At 44.1% G+C, this 23,615-nt stretch overlaps 1 protein-coding gene across 1 annotated transcript in view; it reads right to left on the bottom strand.

Moving 5' to 3' along the window:
• The window catches only part of LOC128432476 (voltage-dependent T-type calcium channel subunit alpha-1H), a 45,067-nt gene that overhangs the window by 17,095 nt on the left and 4,357 nt on the right, over window positions 1–23,615 (bottom strand). Inside the window, exons 2-16 of the mRNA XM_053417710.1 lie at window positions 19,466–19,559; window positions 19,067–19,200; window positions 18,540–18,637; window positions 16,456–16,615; window positions 13,401–13,719; window positions 13,197–13,289; window positions 11,850–12,423; window positions 9,316–9,692; window positions 6,203–6,354; window positions 5,522–5,707; window positions 5,101–5,218; window positions 3,619–3,774; window positions 2,729–2,816; window positions 1,664–1,854; window positions 159–455 (exon numbers count right to left, since the gene is read on the bottom strand). Of these exons, the coding sequence (XP_053273685.1) occupies window positions 159–455; window positions 1,664–1,854; window positions 2,729–2,816; window positions 3,619–3,774; window positions 5,101–5,218; window positions 5,522–5,707; window positions 6,203–6,354; window positions 9,316–9,692; window positions 11,850–12,423; window positions 13,197–13,289; window positions 13,401–13,719; window positions 16,456–16,615; window positions 18,540–18,637; window positions 19,067–19,200; window positions 19,466–19,559 (3,037 nt within the window). The remainder of the gene's footprint in view (window positions 1–158; window positions 456–1,663; window positions 1,855–2,728; window positions 2,817–3,618; window positions 3,775–5,100; window positions 5,219–5,521; window positions 5,708–6,202; window positions 6,355–9,315; window positions 9,693–11,849; window positions 12,424–13,196; window positions 13,290–13,400; window positions 13,720–16,455; window positions 16,616–18,539; window positions 18,638–19,066; window positions 19,201–19,465; window positions 19,560–23,615) is intronic.

The following is a 23,615-nucleotide window of genomic DNA, read 5'->3' on the forward strand; positions in this document are numbered from 1 at the left end:
TAAGTTTTAAGACATCCAGCAGTTTTTCTACAGCTAATTAGGTATAATTTAATTTAAGCTTTTGAAATTGTGAACATGCTAAATAAATGTTCCTTTTCACGTGAACATAATTCATAAAACCAGTCCATTGTAAATAAATAAAACAGATGGGGATTCACCTCTTCAACCTCGTCCTCATCCTGATCACTGTGGTATTGGGTCGCTGGGGGGGGGTCGTCGTAGTTGTCCACGAGTCGGAAGGTGGTGCCGTTGCAGTCGGGCGTGTGGAGCATGGGCACCTGCAGGTAGTCGGCCTGGTCCAGGGACTGCTCCCTGCTGCTGAAGTCTGAGTTGGAGTGTGTGTCGGACAGCAGGGACTCCATCTCCCCCGACTGGCTCCTCCGGTGGAGGCTGGGGCCTCGACTGATGCTCGTCCAGCTGGAGCGACGGCTCTCCGGCCCGCTGTCCCACATAGTCTGCGAGGGACAGGTTGAAATGACAGCATCACATATAGTGGGCTTTCCGAAGGATTTTTAAAATGCATATAAAGATGTAATTCTTCACAAAAATAAAGGTGTGAATGAGGATGTTTCGAGAGGAATTTGAATCTCAGGGCTTACAGACACTTGGATGACACTACAGGAGCAGTATGGAGGCTTTAGTTTTTTACATTTGAAGAAGTGGAACACAGATTACCCCTGAAACTCCAAGAGGGTTTTGTGGACTCAAGCACTTCACCCCCTCTGTCGGCATAGTGACAGGAGGTGCCGTTAAATAAAAAGCTTTTTAAGAAAAACTCAAATGTGTCAGAGTCGCAGAAAGGGAGGTAGAACAAATATTTATCTGTGCTTATGATGAATAATTTGTTGTGTGAAACCAGATGACAGTTTAATGCACCTGCATAACTCTGCAAGCAAAGGTAAAACTGTGAATCAACCCACGCACCTGAAAGAGAGAAACCTCACAACTTCATCTCCAGCCACTCAAACATCAAACATCCACAGCTGGAGTCTTAAAAACATTCTGAGTCTATGTCCCTGGTTTCCATAAATCAACTTCTGATTTTGGCCAAAATGTTCACAGTGACAACAACCCGCTAATGATTCCAATAAATTGTTGGACCCAAACAGAAATAGACCCATGAAAAAAAGTTATCTGAGCCCAATTAGAACAAGTTAACTTTCAAACAAATAGATCCGATTCAAAGGGACGTCTGGACTTGATTCCAGAGAGAAACCAACACGACACCAACACTGGCTGCAGCATGAGGAAGTTTTATCTCTGCACAGATTTCACTGCGTCACACCTCAGGAGACACGTTTCCTCCCGTCATCCTTCTGACAGAAGAACATGATCCGAGCTGTTGGATGCACTCGACGTGGTTTGCAGTTGTGCGTGTTATACATGTGTGAAGGAAGAGACACACACCTACTGAAATGAATCCAGCTCTACACCCACAAGCTGTGTAACAAGTTATATTAAACTCACACTACACACCTCAGTCTGTTATGGAGGAAAGACAAACTGAAAAAACCCTTATGTGTCTCCTTTCTAATAAAAAATGAATCACAGCTCAGCCTGGATGGATCTTTTACAATATATTCAAACATCCTCTGACTGCTTCACTAAATCAACCTAATGACCGTTAATGTTGTGTTATTATAAGTAAATGACGACGGCTCACCGGTGATCTTTGCTCCGGGTTGTAGATATCCATGGAGGTCATGCTCGCCCGCCGCGATTGGCCGTTATTTATGGTGGGCGTGGCTGCTGTGTGCGTGATGACGGGCAGAGACGGAGCAGTGAGGTGGGGCATGGAGGCCTTTGGGTTCAGGAGACCGTTGGGGCTCAGCATCATGGCCTGGATCTTGAGCTCTGCACACAAACACACACACACACACACACACAAACACACACACACACAGAGACATACACACAAAGACATAGAGGTCATGCCCACAGTTGTTTGTTCTTGTAATTTGAGGATTAGACGTGATGAGCATTCATGAACATTTGCTGTTAAAAATGGAGAATTCCTGCCAATTCTTCAGCCATGAAAACTTTACAAATACATGAATGACTAAAACGTGTAAATAAATTATTATTACATAGGTTAATATTGATTAACAACATTAAGAGACTAGAATTTTCATGAAACCTGGTGGAAAGATGCAGTTTGGCTCAGGGAGGAACGAATTAGATTTTCGGGCAGATGTGGATCAGGGGGCAGATCCAGGATTAGATTTGATCCAGTTTTATTTAACATTGTGAGATAATAATTAATGTATCTCGATTAAATAAATCAGGCATGCTTAGGGGACTGACATGTATGTGTTTGGTGCAGTAGTCCATTTAACCGTGAAAGGATTTCCATGAAACCTGTTGGAACAATGGGACGTGGGCCAAGACACAAGCCATTACATTTTGGCTTTGATCCAGATGAAGGGACGGTTCCAGGGATTTTCTTTTTACCACTTTCTTTAACATTGTGAGATAGATGTTTTTTTCCCGACTTAATAATTCATAGAGACATATTTAAAGACAGATATCTACGATTGGGTGAAATATGGTGCCGCTTGACTGAATTTAAGTCGACTCTTGGGCCTTGGATCCGGTCCCCGCTCCACTGAGAGACGCTCTGATTACAGACTGGAAAGGTTACTCCAACTACAAAGAGGAAAAATCTCCCTTTGAGGCGACTGCAGGGGAGTTTGCATTTGCGTGTCAGAGATGATTTAGGAGTTTGTACCTGCAGCGTATAACTCTCTCAACTTCTCCTCGTCCTCAAAAGAGAGGGACTGCCTCTCGTCATCTGACTCCGATCTGTTGGCATCACCCTGAAGACACACACACACACACACACACACACACACACACATTAGGGTCACCACCATCATCATAATCTCCACTCTCATCATCTTCATCATCACCTTCGTTTAGTCCCTCTTTGGTGACTGTTGTTAAAGTGAATAATGGGACGGAGGGACTGAGAGACAGAGAGCGGGAGGCAGACGGGTGGAGGGGATCTCCAGTGCTCTCTAGTTGAGTTATGTGCGTGGCTTTGGCAGCGATCTCCTGTAGTCACGCCAATAAAGCTTTACTGAATTTAATTAAAATTCACGCCAGAAAGATGGAGGCAGACGGCTTTGGCAAAGGGTATTTGTGTGTGTGTGCATGTGTGTGTGTGTGCGTGTGTGTGTGTGCGTGTGTGTGTGTGTGTGTGTGTGTGTGTGTGTTTGATAGCGAAAGAGAGGGCGAGCAAGCGCTCTCTGATGCTGGAGATAAAAGATGAAAACCAAACAACAAAAGCTCACCAACTGTGAATGGCAGGCGATATCAAACACATCCCTACCCTGGAGAGAGTGTGCATGTGTGTGTGTGTGTGTGTGTTCATGTGTATGTGTGTGTGTCTGTTTGGAAAGTGAGAGGAAAGCGGATAGAAAGCAAGAATAACTGAGAAACAAAACGGGAGAAAAAAGAGTGGTGGATCGAGTGAAAGGAGAAACCACACAGGCAGGATGGAGGAGATTATTCTCTTGTAGGAGCTTTGGTATCGTCGGCACGACAGAGCTCAATCAGTCCCGTTCTCTGTGCCTCGCTCCCTAAGCGGCTCAAACTAAACTGCATCGTTGCCCTCACCTCGGCCTGAAAGCCCTCGACCAATATGGCCACGAGCAAGTTGAAGAGGACGTAGTTGCCAAAGGTCATGAGGGCGACAAAGTAGAGGGCGGCCAGCGGCGTGGTGGAGGCCATCCCGTTATAGAGCACGGCGTTCCAGTCCTCCTGGGTGAGGATCTGCAGGTGGGAGGAGAGCGGGCGGAGGAAGTCAGACACAAAACGGACTGGAAATCAAAAACCTCCTTTCAAAAAGCTGCTGTCAGTAGCAGAGCAGGACCAATATGTCTGTGGGTCGATCACTTGGTTGACATATTTTTACCCTGTTAAAAGGGTTTTTAGTAGTTTTTCCTTACTCTTGCTGAGGGTTAAGGACAGAGGATGTCACACCCTGTTAAAGCCCTATGAGATGAATTGTAATTTGTGAATATGGGCTATACAAATAAAATTTGATTGATTGATTGATTGATTGATATGAGCCTTTGACAGAAATATGAGTTTCTGCATTTGTTTGCTTTGTTTACATCTCGTGTAAATTTTCTTATTTTCTTAATCAAACTTCTATATTTAGTTGTATTTGAGTTTTTCTCTATCTTTGTACTTACTCATGTTACAGTTTATGGTTAAACAGTAAAATGTAAATTCTCAATCCACCAGTGTCTGGATGTAACTAAGTAGATTTACTTAGTTACTGTACTTCTATCCATTCTTGATGTGTCAGTACTTTATTTAAGTAGCTGTATCTTCAGGTTCTTTTGACTTTTACTGTACTACATATACAGTATCAGCAAATATCTGTACTTTCTTCTACATTGAATTTTTTATAACGCACTGCCTTACATGTTTCTTAAAAGTAATCAATACCGGGAGGGGAGATAGTCGATTGATCCAATGGGAACCGATTAACATTAGAGCCCGCCCCCTTCAACGAGAGTTAAGAGAGAGCCGCGCTTTTGCTGTACAGTCAAACGAGTACATTTTTGTTTATTTATTTGTACTTTTACTCAAGTAAAATGTTTGATATATAGATATATATACAGTGAGGGATATATCAGTATGAGAAGTTTTTCACTCCTTAATATTGGTATTCACATCTGTCCTTTTCAAAATCAACGCCAGTCGGTATAATCAGAAGAAGAATAAGAGCGTATTCTATATCTCATTGTCAGCTGAACAGTAATGATGCTCATCAGTGTTAAACGAGCTCCTGCGGAGCGCGGGTTTCATTTCTCCTCCTCGTGAAGTGTTTCTTCTCAGCTGCCACCTGGGAGAGGCTTTATATGTTTTAGAAAAATGGAGCATCAGCGATTCCAAATTGGAGCAAATGAAGTAATGGAGGAGATCGTCAGGACGCCTGCCAGTGACAGGAGCAGCTGCTGCTACTGTCAATTCATTTAAAAACCAAATGTGTCGATTGGGACGTTTCCTTTGAACAGAATATTCTTTGTGTATTTGCTGAGCGCTCGCACACGTCTGGTTGTATTTGTGTGTTTGTCTAACTCTAACCTGAAACACGGTGACAGTCGCCCAGAGCAGAGAGTCGAAGTTCTTTCTGTCCGGTAAAGTGTCTCCACTGTCCTGCTGCAAACCGAACTTACAGCCAAACAGATGCATCCCTAAGATACTGCAACACACACGTACAAACACACACACACACACACACACACACACACACACACAAAACAACAAAAAATGAATTGCCTTCATTAGATGGTAATTTAATATGGTTACTGTGCAACAAGATACGTTGTGAATAATTGTGTTTGTGTGAAAGTTGGTGATACACCTCTAATATGTCCCGATTATAATTTTGTGTAAGGAATAATCAGCCTAATTAAATTCAAGAACAAAAGCTTCGGAATCACTCTGGCTGGTGAGTGTCCCCCTGCAGCGATGCCTTCGGAGAAAAGAAGCGAACACACTGTACCTGAATATGAATATGAAGAGCATCAGCAGCATGCAGAACGTGGCCACGTTGTCCATGGTCTTCATCAGCACCACCAGCTGCCTCCTCAGGGCCGGAAGGAACCGGACCAGCTTCAGGACTCTCAGCAGGCGGAAGGTACGCAGCACCGATAAGCCTCCCTCCGCCTCCCCCACAATCTCCCACACACTAAAACACACACAGATGACAGGCAGATTATAAACACACAATAAAGCAAACCGGGGGGGGGGGGGATCAATGCCGTCTTAGCCTCAGCTGTAACTCTCTATAAGGCAGCGATGCTATCATCCTGGAAAAAGCTCCCTTCCAGGTAGAGAAGGTGCTAAAGTCTCTGTTCTGGTGACATGTGGCTAAGCAGCCGGTGAAGAAGGTGAGAGCAGTGAGCACAGTAAACAAGCGGAGCCTTCAAGTGCAGAAATACATAATTTAGCTTGTAGTACTACATAATGGAGGGAATGCTGGGCCTGCTGCTTGGACCGGGAGTGCAACTGCCTTCAGTACCAGAGGCTGTGACAGTCAGGGGGGGGGGGGATGTGACTTCAGTGCTGACTCTGGTCTTTTAAAAAATGACTGAAAGAACGTTTAAAGACAGATTTCCCAATTTTTCTTTTTGGGGGGGGCGGGGGGTGAACACAAGGACAAACAGGGCGCCGGCTCCCCCACCTGATGATGACGATGACGCTGTCGAAGCCGTTGTACGGGTTCTTCACGTAGCCGAAGAGGCCGAGAGCCATGAGCTTCAGCAGCATCTCCAGACTGAAGAGGCTCGTGAACACCATGTTACTGATCTCCAGGATATCTGTGAGCTCCTGCGGCTGGGGGGGGGGGGGGGGGGACAGAGAAGAGATTGATGTGTAGAGACGGACAAGCACAGAGGGAATGAACAAGTAAACAGAGGCAGACAGACTGACAGAGCACAGCACTGCAAACTCAGTGTGTGGGGAGTTTATAAAGTACCACTCAGAGGTACTGTTAGTGGGACTTGTCTTAAATATACACAGAGGAGCTGACCCCGTAAATGAAGGTGTGGTTTTACCAGTCTATGGTTTTATGTGCATGTGTCGGGAATAATCTGAAAAATGTGTCACCGACTCAAATCAGAACTCGGAAAGTCTTTAAAACATTTGTTGACATAATTACTTTTCTTTCACAGTCACCTCTAAACAGCAGCTTTTGATGTGAACAAATGTTTTTAAAGGTTTTGAGTTATTTGTTTACAGCATACTTATTTTTTCCACATTCTGACTCAAACACATCGGAAAACAAAGACGTCACCACTCGAGAAATATATAAAATCACACTTGACCTTATTGACACGACTTTAATCACAACTTCTCAAACAGAGGGGATTGCAAACATGACTGGGAGGAGATTTCTGCCCATCGGATTTGAGTTGATATGAATCGTTAGAAAAATAACTATCGTGTTAAAGATTAAAAATGTATTTGATCAGGATTTATTCAGACCCCAGGTACAGTTTAACATTTAACATTTATTTACTGCCTATGTGGCGGAGAATTTGATCTACAGTCAAAACTCCAGGAGGTTTCTACAACCAGCTACAGAATGTTCCTGCATATCAGCCCAGTAAAACAGCTCAGTGTCGGCTCTTTACACTTCAGGCTCTGTAGGAGATATAAAGTGTTCATTAGGGACTTTGAGATGGAAGGGTGGTTTTGTTGCTGCTGCATGGAGCCAAGTGAGCTGCTTCTAGTCCAGATCAAATCAAGCGGTTTGGACACAGAGCATTTAGTTTATTAAGTTTCTAATTCCTACAACTCTAATTGATGCAAAAAGAAAAACATTCAACTTGGTTTCATTCTGTCTGTAATTTCTCTGCTTATTGTTCCTGTCAGTTTGTTTGTTTGTCAACGAGACTACAATCGATGATATTTCAACAAACGAGGGATGAGTCAGGGAAATGTTGGTGCGGGTCTGGATCAGAATTTTCTTTTCACTTTCTTTGACAAGGTTTCTCACAGGGAATAATTCATGGAGATGGATGGAAAGAAATCTGGCATATTATAAGGGAAGTGATATCTATGAGTGTGGGGTATTTGGTGCAACTTGATTGAATTTAAAGGGACAGTTAGGCCTTGGTGGAAGCTGAAAGCCATTCTTTATTATTATTATCACATTATTATTGTTTTATAATAAGCCATTTAAGGTTTTCTGATTCCAAAGTGGGGCATTAAAGAAAATGTCTGAGAATAACTGAGTTGATGGAATTTTTAACCTTGTTCTGTTACTCAATCATCATATTTATCACCTTCAACATCTTTCAAAAAAAATTAAGAGCTTGAACAAATTATTTTTGACCTGATGAGGTGTTTTAGCAGTCTGATTAAAAAATAACACTTTACTTCATTCTCATCTATCCATCTATCCATCTATCTATCTATCTATCTATATCTATCTTTCTATCTATCTATCTATATCAATCTATCTATCTATCTATCTATCTATCTATATCAATCTATCTATCTATATATCTATCTATCTATCTATCATTAAGACAATCTTAGAATGTCAAAGCTCAGGTGGGGGTGAAGGAAGATGTCAGAGGAAAAGAACCCAAATCTAAAAGGCAAGAGAACTGGATGACTTTTAAATTACCATTCTTTCTACAGATAAACCATTTGAATCTGTAAGAGCACAAATAACAAGGTGTTAAAGCTGATGTTAACCAGGGTTAATATATTATCAACAGCCTGTTGTCTGATTAAGTCTCACACAGCCTTTTTGTCGCTGCCCTGTTGTTGAACAGAACCTATTTTATTAAAAACACAGAAAGGTCCTCTAACATGGCGCTGGGTGACATGTCTTTATTAGCGAGAACACAAACCACTGTGGTTTACTCCGCGCGACTTGTAAACAAGTGAAGCTGTGAAATCAAGGCTCCGAGTGTCTGAGCATGCTCGGTGACATCTGCCTGACACAGCGCTGCTCTCCTGAGATCACACACGAGTCTCTGAGGGGCTGGAACCAAACCGCACTCATCACGTTCACCGAAACGATGGAACGACGCCCGCTGACACCGTGCAGCTCCTATTTGTATTTAAATGTCTCTGGATGGAAATATATGTCTCTGTAGCACAGAGGGGGAAAGGAACCAATATGAGGCTTTGGCTGCACATTGTGTACGTGATTATATTCATTCATATGGCTTCATTGTTGGTTCTAGTCTCCTCAGGGTTTTTACTGATACTATAATAAAGGCTAAATAGGTCTGGCCTTATCCTTTCACATTAGTCATTTAAGAATCTAAGGCCATCTTGATCTGTCATATTGTTTGGGAAATGGGCCAGATGCAATCTGCCCGTCTCCCACCCACGGTCTACCGCTGCCTTTCAGCCAATCACAGTGTCAGATCGGTCCTCCTCCTCCTCCTCCTCCTCCTCCTCCTCCTCCTCGCTTCTCGCTCGCTTCACTCACTCGGCCCCGTCTTTACATCACTCGTTCTCTCTCCTGTCCCAGGGTCACGCTTTAATTAACACTTCAGGTCTTATGAGTTTCTCCATCTCCTGATACATGTGTGCAAACCTACACAGGGCCTCTCACACACACACACACACAAACACACACACGGATACACACCCGGCGATCCCATATGCGCTCGCTGTAAGTGTTGATTGGGGGGGTAAGCTTATTGACTCCACCACATCCAGTGATTAGCACATCCACTTTCAATCAAACCGTCGTCACAATCAATCTGCGAGGGGGCACGCACACAGCCGTGCACGTGTCCACGCAAAACCCCGCGGCCTCTCACGTACCTGCTCGTGGTACTCTATGCCCATCGACAGCGTGTTAATGAGGATGGCAATCATGATCCCCCTGTTGAAGTATCTGCTGGCAACAATGGTTTCCAGTTTGTTCCTGAAGCCCGCCCAGCAGCGCTCCAGCAGCCTCCTCTTTGGCTCCAGCACCTTTACATCAGCGCGGCGGGGGGTGCTGCACTGGCACGGGCTGTCACTTTGACACGGGCTGTTGCCAGGGCACGAGCCGCCGTGCCCGAGCTGCTGGTCCTGGGTCTGCTCGTTAACGTGCTCACCGTCACCGAGATGATTGGAGTAGATGCAGTAGGGACACGCCGAGGAATCCCCCGGGACTTCGCCTGGCAGCGTTAATGCAGGATGCCCAGAGCACCCACCTGCAGAGGGGTGGGGGGGGGGGGGGGGGGTGTGACACAGACACATTCATACGTGAAACCACAGATTGCTGACTGTGTGGGTTGTGGTTGCTGTCACTCAAGATATCCCGAAGCTCAGCGAAGGAGAGCGCCGTCATCTCATTTCTGGGAGACAAGAATTCAATAATATGGAAGATACTGTGCAGTCGGGACACTCTTGTGCAGAGGGGGAGTTCTTTTATTAGAACAGAAGCGTGTGAGTGTGTGTGTGTGTGTGTCTGTGAGAGTGTGTGTGTCTGTGTGATGGGGGGTTGGGGATGTGGAGTGAAGTGGGAGTAAGACTTCAGTGGAATTCATTAGCAGGGAGCTCGGGAGGAATCGTCCAACAACAAACAGTAAAACGAGCTCGTACTCGTCATCGCAGTTACAACGAATTCATGTTTCATCCGGAGACTGATGTAGTAAATGTGATCTAGTCTTCCCGTGATGTGTGTGTGTCGGTGTGTGTGTGTGTGTCTGTGTGTAGATAATGTGTCCTGCCGGGAAACTATGAGCAGGCAAAGGCTGGGAAAAGCAAATACAGAGGTAATACACGGCTGTGGCTCATGAGGTAGAGCGGGTCGTCCACTAACCAGAGGGTCAGCGGTTTGATCCCAGCCTCCCCCCTTTCCAACGTGCCTATAAGTGTCCTGGGGCAGGATCCTGTGCAGGCTGTTTGTGTGTGAGTGATGTGTGATAGAGAGAGTGCTGCACACCGATGCACTGTGTGAGTGTGTGTCTGTGTTAATGGCTGTAAAGCACTGGGGTCGCTGTATAAATACAGAGCATTCGCCACTTTAGAGGTGTGACTCTCAACCATTCTGACCCATGATTCTGAGTGTGTGTGATTCAACACAATAACTAATTACTGTAACTTATACTAAGTATGGAGCGATTCCCAGGGTTAGGGTCAGATGCTGTTCTCTGTACTGTCACGATGCTTTGAGCTCAGGGCCACAACAATGAAAAACGTCTTTCACCAGTTATCATGTTCATTTCACATCTGATGGAGAAACACACGTCTCCTGATGGCTGTGAAAATACCTTCAGTGGCCAGTCATTGTCATGAAATTAAATACACAACCTCTCTCTCTCTCTCAGTTTGCAGAAAATGTCACACAAAGGAGAACATCCGATCACACAGTCATATTTTAACTCAACTGTCTGGAGACGCTTCAACCTTTAAGGCTTGAATAATGAGTCTTATCTGAGCATCGTGCTCTAATCTGACACATTCTCCTTTTGATCCATGGTGCTGTAATGTGTGGTGACATTTGGCTGATCTTTGCCAAAGCATCAGCGCTTATGGAGGATGCAGCTGTTGTACGTATACAGTGGAGGTGAACCTTCCCTTTGTTTCACACACAATCGCTTCTCCTCTTCTCCATCCTGGTGGTCCACACATTCCACAGAGCTACAACAGGCTTGAGTGTGATCTTTGTAAAGGACACTCTGGAGGAATCACAGTCTTGTGTTCTGTTTGCTTTGTGTCAGGAGTTAAAGCTTGTGAGTGAGGGGGGGCACTTTGTTGTCCCCTGAAATAAAAGACATCATCAACTTCATTCCTACCATATGACTGTAAATTAATTTCCTTCTATATAAGCTTTGTGTGGTGTCTATAACCCTGTAGGATGCTGAGATACCTACAAATATGCGTTTTTTCCATTATGGTATTTCTGTGACTTATGATGATATCACATGGAGAATGTTTTTTCTGATCAATAAAAAGTTCATGTTGTGTCTCCAGCCCTATTATATCTTAGAAAATGTATTTTTCCTATAATCATGTTTTTGTTTAGCTCGGCATTTGATCGATCAGCTGAAAAAGTGAATCATCTGCAGATTCTAGCCCGAGATCAAATCAATCTCTAATATAGATCAGCAGGTGAAAAAAATGAATGAAGGTGATTTGGAAAAATACGTATAATTGTATTCTGGGACCAGATCTTAAAAAAATACTTAGTAGAAGAAAAACAATACCGACTGTTGATGTAGAATTAATTTGGGGGCCAGGCACGGGGGGGGGGGGGGGGGGGGGCCGGGCACAGGCTTTCATACCTGTGAGTCTGTCCTTGTCAGAATCAGATTGTGAATTTTTGACCTTGGACACGACTCAGAAACACAAACCTTTGTTCTTACCGTGCTCCAGCAGCAGCTGAGGCAGCCTGCTCACATTCTCCGGGGCCGTCAGCCTACTCTGTTCCCGGGCTTTCTTCTCCTGGCTGCTCAGGAGGGGCGATATGAAGGGGTAATTAAATCCACTCCCTCCGTTACTGACTGCAGGCTCCGGCTGAGGCTGGTGATTCTGGTGATGATGATGCTGGTGGCGATGGTAAACCTGATGCAGGTGTGACAGGTCATTGGGGGCGTGGCCTGAGTGCCGGTGGGCGAGTCCGTTCATCTCCCCGGCTCCTCTGGCAGACGCCATGCCGCGGTCCCTCTGGCACACGCACACGCAATGAAAGCGTGGGCGTGTCTGAGCGCAGAAGCGGGAGAGTCGCCGCATGGCCTTGCGGCCGAGGTGCGCCAGGTAGCGGATGATCTCCTCGTAGCAGCTTCCTGGTTGGCTGTAGCTGGCCAGTGTGGAAGCCGATTGGTGGAGCTGCCGGGCGTTCTGCTCCGACTTCATTAGGGCGTGTTCCCTCTGCTTGGTTTCAGAAAACTGGGTTGCGATAACAACCAGGCACAGGTTGATCATGAAGAAGGAGCCCACCTGGTCACGACAACACACACACACACACAAGAACACAAACACACATTAGCTGCTTGGCAAGTTTAACATTCGGATTTGTTCGGGCAGACAATTCGGGCCCCGGTCGTGTTCTCGAAAAACGTCCATCTTGGATTGTGACAACAAACATGTGTGTATCACATGACAAATGTCGTTATGAAATAGTCACAAAGAAGTACATTTTTTTATGTATCTAAGCATCCTATAGGGTTATAGACGTTTATATAGAAAAAATAATAATTCATGATCATATGTTAGCAATGATGTCATCATGATCTCACTGTAAAGTCAGAAAATGACATATGATATAATGTGTCTTTGGATTCACTTTTGCAGCCAATAAGATTAGCGACATGATCTACTGATTATTTAGATTAATCACTCATCATGGTATAAACGATACATCATTATGAAATAGCATTTTTAAATGTAAGCACCTAACTAGGGGTATTAACAGTTCATGCATCGTTTGCAAAGTCCTGTCGATGATCTTCATTTTATTGATGGTGACAAACAAAGTCCTCATTAACAAGACTGTGATGTATTCACTTACATCCAGGTTATTACATCTGAGTGTCCTTTACAAAGATCACACTCAAGGGTGTTGTAGTTCTGTGCAATGTGTGGACTACAAGAATCGAGAAGAGGAGAAGCAATGTATGACACAAAGGGAAGGTTAATCTGTACTGTACTTACACCAGCTGCACTCTCAGTAAACGAAGTGTGTGTGTGTGTGTGTGTGTGTGTGTACTTACTATAATGAGGAAGATGAAGTAGATGAAGTTGTAGAAGGAATGTGCATCCATGACATAGTACATGATGTCCACCCAACCTTCTAGAGTAATTACCTGAATATACACATACACACACACACACACACACACACACAGTAATCACACTAATGTGTGGTGCATATCATTGCCGATTTACCACTCCATTAAAATCCTTCACTGATTTACCTGAAAAATGGCAATCCATGCGTATCCAATATTATCAAAGTTAATGGCCCCTTTGTGTGGGTTTACTTCCCCGGCGCGACACTCGTTGTAATACCGATACCAGTTCACGCATGTGCCTGGTTCCTCTTCTCTGTCCATCCGTCCCATCTCGGACTGGGCCTCCCCGGGACCCAGGAAGCAGAAGGACTTGCCGACGCGGCGGCGAGGAACGTCGGAGCAGCGGAGCATCCCGTTATCCCGATCTGTCGAGCAGATGAAGGGGTGGTCGTCGGTGCCGTCCGGCCGGTAGTAGCCGCTCAGGAAGGAAACGTTATATCTCCTGAAAGAAGGGGGGGGGGGCACAAGATGAATGAGAAGAAGCATGTTAATCGTACAAATGTATAAAAAATCATGAACAACTTCAGCCCTTATCAGAATGGCTGTAATTATCCTATATTTTAAAGAGCAGTACCATAGACTGTGATGATCGACAACATGACAGCTACACAAAGGTGAAGCCAAATAATTGTATTGCCCTCTGGTGGCTGGCTGTAATAGAGGTGATAAACCCTATCAAATAAAGTCAAATAAATTTTTCTCAGAGATGATTTCTGTCATTTAAGGTAGTTCTTATCACACTAATGACTCAAGTATTCATTTGTACTGTAAATTTGGCTTTGATTCGTAATTTGATGCTTTAAAAACATGATTATGTGTAATTATTGAGCTGAGACAGACTGTTTGGTTAAACACATTAACCAATTGACAGGCCCTCGATACCACAGTGCAAGATGGCGGCACTTGTACCTGGAATGTTTGAGTTTCCTTTTGTACGACAGGAGGAGGAGGAGTAAATGTTGAATAACGGACTATGTTTAGCTGCAGATTAATATCTACGAGTGGGTCTATACAGTAAGTGAGACTGACAACAGTTAAACCACTGTGCCCATGTTCTTTTAAATGAATGTCACCCAGTACAATGGTGTGGGTTTAATCATGTCTGGACAACAATGGAGCCCTAAGAGGGGAAGGAATGAGTTATAGCTTAGACCCCACACATAACACTTGTTAGTGAGCTCAGTTGACTCAATGTGAAAATAGAGGATATTCCCATCTGCTCGAAACTGCCCAAAAATAAAAAAAATGAGCCTTAAATTCAGATAAATAATTTCAAAATGTCAGCGTTCTGGAAAAACACAAGAAGACGAGTGCTAAGGTGGGAACTGTGGAAGCAGCGAGAGAGATGAGGATGAATGGAAGAGGAAAGGGAGAGAGAGAGGAGCAGCAGAGAGATAAGTAATCTATCATCTGTGGTGTAGAAAGAGGTCACGGGGGAACGTCGCACTCGCTCCTTATTAGGGAAGGGCACTTTGTTGTTTATGAAGCAGAAACAAAAATTCAAATTGCTAACTGAGAAGAAAATAGAGAGAGTATCATGTGTGGGCTGACGTTAAGCAGCCTCATGTGACCACATGGGGAGAATATGATGCTGTCTTTCCTCAAGCAGCTGGAGCGTGTGAGAGATACAATCACAGACTCGTGCGTCAGTGATGAACTGATTGATTTTCGAGGCTGCTTGTCCCTCTTTGTCCGCACTGAGAGTTTTTGTTCAAATGCTGTGTTGCAGTTGTGAGTTTGATGAATGTGAGAATCAGAGAATTACTGGCTAGAAAACCAAGGGGTAACTTATTCTCAATTACTCTTTCTCAAAGCTCTTTAAAAACAGCTTCTTACTAATTAATTCCCTCCACCAAGGAGGTTATGTTTTCACCCCTGTCAGTGTTTTTGTTTGATTGTTGGTTAAGTTGTCAACAGTACATTTAAACCAAACTTGGTAGGACGATTGTGTCTGGGCTTGGGAAGAACCCATTTAATTTTGGGTGTGGGAGAATATTAAGATTTTCAAATTTTCATTTTCTTACCGGGGGTCTCTCAATCAAAACAGGAACAACAGGCCTCGTTGGATAATTTTTTCAGGGAATACTCTACGACTCTTAATTTGAAAGTTCAGGGCTAATATTTATAAATAATTAAACTTGGTGCGGAGCCAAATAAAAACCTGAATGCTGCAGTTTTTAACATTTTTAAAGAGGTGTGGTCTTTTTCCAGCAATAAAATACGGTGTGATGTTTATTTCTATTCAGTAGATACGTTGCGTTAAAAGAAAAATATGTAATTGCCTATTGTCTGTCATGTCGATTGTCTAAGAATTTAGAATATTAAATCACTTAATTTCACTTTATTTCTTCTTCTGTGTGTATGTGCTGTACGCAGTCTCGCTCTAGTTTTATTACTTAGTTTGATGTACTCTGGGTATTTCAAAATGTTTAGTTCAATGTAATTTCACATGTGGCATAATTAAATTTCCCCTTTGAAATCTCTGTTATAAAATTTGTTATATAAGTTAAGTCTTTATCATTATAATCAGTATTAGTGGTCGGAGGAGGAGCATTATGATATAATGACAACAGTACATTAGTATCATACAGTAAAATTCATTATCAAATTGCTTATATCTGGCAACCCTATAGAACACTGCATATTAAAAGCTGTTCTACATAAAGTGTTATCACTACCAGTGATTACTATCTGGTCGAGCAGATGGGAGGTCAGGAGGTGTACACAATGTTATCCAATGTTATGTGATATTATGGGATTGTGTGTGTGTGTGTGTGTGAGTGTGTGTGTGTGGGTGTGTGAACATGTGTGTGTGTATGTGTGTGAACATGTGAGCGGGAGTGAGAGCGGTGATGCAACAGCGTCAGGCCGACACTGATCGAAGATGACACGAAGGATCATGTGGCAGAGAAGAGCAGCGACAGGGGAAACTCTGAAGGTTTGTGTTAAAGCCTGAATAAAAAACACACAATAATCCACTGAGCCTTCTTGAGATTCCAGCAGGAAACACATCTACACATTTACTTCCTCCTGAACTGATTAGAGGACAAATGAGATCGGCCTATCAGCCCTATTGATCCCCTCTAAGAAATACCAGCGGGGAGGACAACATTTTGACACCGGGTTCAGAGTAATGAGGCCATCCTTGTGACATCTGCCGGCTCCTATAGTAACTCACATCTTGACATCCTCTCCCATGAAGCAGCGGTTCCTCAGGAGCCCCGCCCACAGCTGCACGCCGACGATGCCGAAGATGAAGAAGACAAAGAAGCAGAGCGCCAGCACGTTGCCCAGCATGGGAAGTGTGTCGAGGAGGAGCGTCACCAGGATACGCATGCCTGCCAACACACACACACACAGACACACAAACGCACACACAGGCAGCATAAACACCAGGACTTGACACTCAATCAAGTGAAGATCTGCGTGAAGCAAAATGTCAGTCCCAGGAAGTGTTGGCTAGACGGGAAGAGTCTCTTCATGTGTTTTGCACAAAACTGGAGCAGAGCAATTAACTGAGTGGCAAATAATTAGAGTTCAAACTCTGATAATTATCTTCCACTCCGCTCAGACACAAAAATCTTCCTGTTCGCTGCTTCTAGACTTTTGGCTCTGTCAAAAACGCGCCCCACAATTTTGGAAGAGCTCAGTCTGAGTTGTGCCAAGTTCAAAGAGTGTAGTAAAAAAGAAACTGACCCGTCTGTTAAAGGAAACTTGTTGTTTTTTTGTGTTTGTAAAAGATCCAAAGTTAAAAAGCCCAAAGCTCCTCCTTCCCTTTCCAGCCGAAGCTTCTACTACATCACCATGGTCCACGTTTGCTTAATCCACACCTTCTCGTGATTCTCCCCCTGTCAGGAGCCTTTTTTTTTTCATTGTGGACTTTTCGATTATTTCACTCTGGAACTTTTTTAAGGCTCATTGTGTTTAGGGACTTTATCTCCTTTTCCACTGGTCAAAATAAACCATTAACAGTCGCTCATTCAAGGCTTTTGTCTGCGATGGGAACAAATACAACTGGTATTCACGGGTCAAACTACTCAGCAGTTGACGCTGGTTTTTATCTGCGATGTAAATGTGACATCTGGTGAATGTGCTAATTTTGCGAGAGACAAAGAGGGGGGAGAGCTCACAGTTATTGGCACGTATTTCTATTTTGATAGGTTACCACTTCCTTCCTGATTGTCTTCCTGTTTAAAACTTCTTCAAATTAAAGCGTGTTCATTGGATCTCTTCTTGGATAGTATGGTATCTGCAATTGGGTCCTCACCTGATTCTAGACCCGACACACCTAGTGGCTAGCCTGACACGCCCCCTATAACAAAGTCAGGTAGAGTGAGAGGTGGACCTTTCCAGAAAGGGGTTGACCAATCACAACAGAGCAGACTGGGCTATAGCCGGAAGGGCGGGTCATAAAGAAGCAGGAGCTAAAACCAAGTGTTTCAGACAGAGGCTGAAAAGAGGAGCTGCAGCATTTGAGAATATGGGGAAATGTATGTGTTTTCTGAACATCGGAGTAAGTTAACATTTTAAAATAATAAGCCAAATAAAAACTATGAACCTGAATATGAGCAGAATGTCTCCTTTAAAGAAAAACTCTACTGTTTAGCCGGAGAGGCGAAGGACAGTGGCACATTTTTCATTGTCACAGCTGTCTCTGCACAAGATTTGGATTTTTTTTTTTTATGCCTGGTAAACCAATTATAGAAGAAATCTGAACCTTATTGATTAAGTTAACATAAACCTGGCGAATTCGTGCACCGTCATCACATTTAGGATTTTGCTCAGAGAGAGACGCTCTGAAATCTACGACCGCACAGACACCAGAAGACATTTGGTCTCTCTCTCCTGCTGATGTGCTGCCAGGCCTGTGCTGCAGCCATCTTCCCTCCGCACTTGTTTCAGGGACTTTCTGCCAAATCAGTCTGGACTCACGCAGGTGAAACACACAGGTCAGGTTGAGTTAGAGACCCCTCAAGTCAAGATTGTTATACTGGTTGACGATTAAAACCTGTCGTCCTTTCTCTCTAAAATCTTTGACCTGCTGCATTGTCCTAAAGTCAGGAGACGCCTGTGCTGTTCAACTGATTTGAATTTAAACCCACTTTAAAACTTTCAAAGTCCAACGTCAGCACTGTAACCTCACAGCCACTAATTCATTTAAAATCCAATGTGTTGGCACAGAACGAAACACACAATGAACGACAACAGAATGGTCTTGATACTTTCCGAGTGCGCGTTGGAGGGAACAGGAGAGAAACTCACTGGGAACTCTGTTGATGGCTCTCAGAGGGCGGAGGACCCGGACCGTCCTGATGGCTGATAGGCTGACATTGTGTCCGTCCAGGGAATACTCCAGCATTCTGTGGAGAGGGAAAGCCGCTGCTGTGTCACCGGCATCGCGATCATCCTGACCTTGACAAATTCTGACAGTCTACTGGGAATCCACCAGAACGCAGGGCAGGGTCTCTGGGATGCATAGCCTTCCAAACTAACCAATCACACATGTCTCCGTCTCTCAGGACTGAACAATGCGATTGTCATTCTACGAAAGTTGTCACACTCACACACACAGACACACACACACACTTCTGTCGGTGCGTCTAAGCACACACGCGCGCACACACACACACACACACGTTTGACATTTAACTGGCATTAAACAAGTGTCTAAGCTTTACACAAAACACACACATACACACACTTTTGGCTCATATTTAATGTCAGATGAGCGTGTGTTTGCGTGCATGTGTGTATGTGTGTGTGTGTGTGTGTGTCTGTCAAACACTCACCCCACAAGAACGATGAAGAAGTCCAGTCTGTTCCATGTGTCGCCTAGGTAACCGCTTTGACCTATGATCCCGAGAGCGACCATCTTCATCACCATCTCCCCGGCGAAAAACGCAAAGATCCCATCATCCAGAGCCTGAATAACACACACACACACACGCACACACAGACACACACAGAGAGAGAGAGACACACACACACACAATAATAAAACCCAGAGGATTAGTGTAAACTGATTAAGTGGGGAAAAATTAAAGCTAAAACTTTTCAGACCCTTGATAATAAAGTGTCACGGGGAACATAATTAGTTTGAGATTTCCGACTGTGTGAGGGTGTGTATCCGTGAGCGTGTACGTGTGTTTGTGTGTGTGTGTGTGTGTGTGTGTGTGTGTGTGTGTTACCTGCAGGAAGTAGGGGGTGTGGCCACAGGGCTGGAACATCCCGAGAGTCACACAGTTCAGCAGGATGGCCAAAATGCTCACACGCTCAAACCATGTGGGACAGAGTCAAGGTTCGTGACGGTGAAAAGGTTTGGTCACAATAACAATGTTCAATAATGACACATTTCATAATATTGAGCTTGTAAATGATCCTCATTTACAAGCTCATGGCTGCAGCACAACCTAAACAGTGGGTTCTGTCTGTGGAGTTGATTCAGTGTAAAGATTCAATTCATGGACAAACATGGGGAGAGAATGTCAAGCCTGAATATATCAAGCCTGTTCTGTGAGGTCAGAGCAGGTGGAGGAATTTACCTGTCTGTGCACATAGGTTTTTTTTTTTTAAGGGAGATTATATAAGGTCTGGATGTGTTTAGCCCAAAATCTCTTTGTGAGAGACCGCTCAGTCACAAGAAAGTTTCATTTATTTACATATTTTATACGCATAGGGACGATTTATATATTAGTTCTATTACAAAAATAAAGTTGTCTTGTCATAATCCTCTCTAAAAGGACATTTAGCCTTAAGTTACGACTTTATTCTCTTAATCGTAGGTTTTTGTTCTTTTACGTGGCCCTAATGCTCTTTTGTAATTATATACCCGATTCAATGCATGTTTTTGGAGTTGTACTCATTAGTAATGGTCCCTAATGTCTGCTGGTGATTGATCTATACCTCATTCTAAGAGAGAGTGAAACAGTTTCTGTATTAACACCTCAGATGCTTGTTAAACATTGTGAATCCATAAATTATGTAGTTTAATTTATTCATAATTGTCCTCAGTAATGGCATATATATAGTAATGTATTCATCTTTGTTGGTTTATTATGCAGAAAAATCACAAGTTCATCTATTCCTCCACCCGAACTGATGTCCTCAGTAAATGGTTGAATTGTCCTGGTGTTTAAATGTGCACACACAGTCACCCTTAATCTACCTGAACAAGAAAACCTAATTAAACACAGGCAGGGAAGAGTTTAAAGTATTTTCTTCACACAGTTAAGTGACGACTTAATGGAATAAAATAATGTTCAGTGTCTCAGTAAAGAGCTTCACCACCAGCAGCTACCAGAATAGCTTTGGGTGATCTTTGGTCCTGTATATTCCTCAAGTCTCCGTAACTCTGCTGGAGGGATAAACACCGTTATTCATGGGGTGTTTTGGTGACAGAGACGCCGAGCGCTGTCCAACACAGCTGTCCAACCTCTCCCACTGACATGCGCTGACTGTGAGAGCTATAGCATATAATTCACATCATTTTCATACTCATCCAATCATTCAGTGACCCTGTGAGACCCGTGTGCAATCATCTGCATTCATTATGTGTCTCCGCTCATTTATTCAGGTTTATCCTTCAAATTTGTCGCCAGTCTGTATTTAGTAAATGTAGTAACCCAGAGGAAAACCCTGAGGGGTTTAAGTTTAAGGTCCAGCTGCCTCAACCTTGTAACGTATAAACATTAATGGGAAAAAAAGCATCTCTCTGTCTGAGCGTATAACACACACAGCTCCACGGGTGAAGCAGCACCCTGCAGCTCGGGAAAATCTAATTTACAAGCACATGATTTAATGTATGAACCACAGAAACAACTTGTGCGAGGGTGGAAACTTGCGATAATGAGCTTAAATGTATCATCCGTCATTTACAAACACAACATCCGGTGAGACGTTTTGACGGGTTTAATATTCACAAGCAGAAAAAAATAAGCAAGTCAGCTACCAGGAAACAGTCGGCGAGACATCTGAGCGTGTGCGAGGGAGGAGGTGAAAGAAGGGAATAGCAGAGAGGCTTCAAAGAGAGAGGAGTCTGAGGTGGAAAGTTAAAGAAATGATTTTTGGATTTAGGTGAACACACACACACACACACACAAACACACGCACAAATGGGAAAACTGCTGAAAGGATGACAGGAATGTATTCAAGAGCCAAGGACGCATACATAACAAAGCCTGGAGCATTCACATGGACACAGACACACACACACACACACACACACACACACACACACACACACACACACACACACACACACACACAGACACACACGAGTCCCCTTTCCGGACACTTTGCTCTCGAGAGGGCGGCAAAATTAATGAGAGTACAATCCTTTATCACCCTTGAGACAGAGAGAGAGAGAGAGAGAGAGAGAGAGAGAGAGAGAGAGAGAGAGAGAGAGGTAATCCAGTGTCCTCCCTTCGCTGTGGTTGCCATGGGAACCCCTATCTCACCGTGGGAACTGACTCCTGAGTTTCACAATCCGCTTGCATCCTGTCTGGACTGGAAGACAACACAATTAATACGCTCACACACACACACACAAACACACAAGTGACGTCCTTCAGCGCACACAACCCCTGCTGCGGCATCCTTCATCTGCTCGATGCTGTGGAGGGTCGTTTTAATCTCGCTCCATCTGTGTAACTTACAGCAGCTTGAATAAGCCGGTGTGTGTGTGTCCATGAAACACACTCGCAGGCGACACACGGTCAAACGCACAACGTAGTTTAACGAGGGACGGGGCAGGGTCAGGGTTTGATTGATGGATGAGGTGGGAGTTTTTCCACGGTTGGCCCATCATTCAGCATCAGCAGTGAAACACACGGGGAACGTCCACTCCTCTTTTTCACGCTCCCTCCATCGTTTTTTCCTCTCTCAACCTTTCCCTCCATCGTCGCTCTCAATTTTCTTCTTACAGGCTTTTTCCTCCTCTCTTTGGCCCAATTATTTTTCTCTCTTTGCTCTGCTCCTCCCGCTCTCTGTCTCTCATCTTCCTTTATATAGTACGGTATAATTTCCCATCTTCCTGCCGAATCATATCATTTTTTTGCCCCTCTCTCATTCACTCCCGTGCACATGCATTCTCCTTCCCCTCCCAAAAATCGGTTTTTGCTCGGCGTCCCCCCTCCGCGCCCGTCCCCACATATGACTGCCCTTGGGTAGAGCTGTAGTCTCCCTGTCAGAAACCTGAGTCTAAGCCAACAGATAAACTACAGCTACGCTTAATAATTAACGTCGTCGGAGAGATGGAGGGTCTTAGAGAGACAGACAGGCCGAGAGATGGAGATGTGCAAGTGGAAACAAGGAGGCAAGAATGAGGGACAGGGAGAGATGAGGTGAAGAAAACGCTTCAGTGCCGAAAAGCAGAGGAGAAAGGTTAAGATTTTGAGCTTTTAGCCGTAAATAACTGCAAACGTTATCTTTCCTCGACACTTTGCCGTCTCTCTCTAATTGCCTCATCCTCTCATCTTCACGTTTCCCACCCTCTTCAAAGATACAACCCCGCCTCTTCTTCCTCCTCCTCCTCTTCCTCTTCCTCTTCCTCCTCGTGCTCTCCCCCCCTCGCTCTCCTCGAGTGCCAACACAGGTAATAAAGGTCAGGCAGACATTAGAAATCAAATCAGATCACATCTCCCTGATCTTTCTGTCATCATCCTCCACCCTTGGCTGGAATACACATGCTAAGGCCAGCGTGGGGGAACATTTTCATTTAAAAACATTCATTAACTTAAGGGGATGTTCCACAGGGACACGCACACGCTGTCTGGATCGAATACGCAAAAGCTGTGGCTGATTTTATTTTGTAGATTTTCCAGTCTTCCACAAGGCAGCTTTTATATAATGTAGGAAGTTGTAACTCATAGAAAACTATTGGGAAGAACCACGTCTGGGCCGAGCGTTTGTAAAGATCCGTTAGTCTGTTTTAGATTCTCCTCACTTCATCTTTCTATGATGCTCTTGACGCTCATCATCAGGAGACGTTTCCACGACCCCTTCGGCCTCTGGCTAAAAAAAGCTCTGAAGATAATCTGTACAAAAACCAAAGTGGGAAACCCTGGAGTCATTATAATGACTTTTTGAACTGAAAGATATTTTCATTAGCAGCTCCATGGATGGGGAATATCCGTTAGTCAGATGATCGCTTCACCACTTAACTCCAGGTCGAAATAACTGATGAATGGTTAGTGATTACACTGGACACGGACCTTCGTGGTCCTATGGGGATAAATCCTAATGACTTAGGTGATTACATAGACCCTATACAAAGATGCCCCCACTCTACGGAAATTATACAAATGATATGAAAGCGACAGAATAGAGCCACAGTATCAG

This window comes from Pleuronectes platessa, chromosome 3 (assembly GCF_947347685.1).
Source record: "Pleuronectes platessa chromosome 3, fPlePla1.1, whole genome shotgun sequence".
NCBI lineage: Eukaryota > Metazoa > Chordata > Actinopteri > Pleuronectiformes > Pleuronectidae > Pleuronectes > Pleuronectes platessa.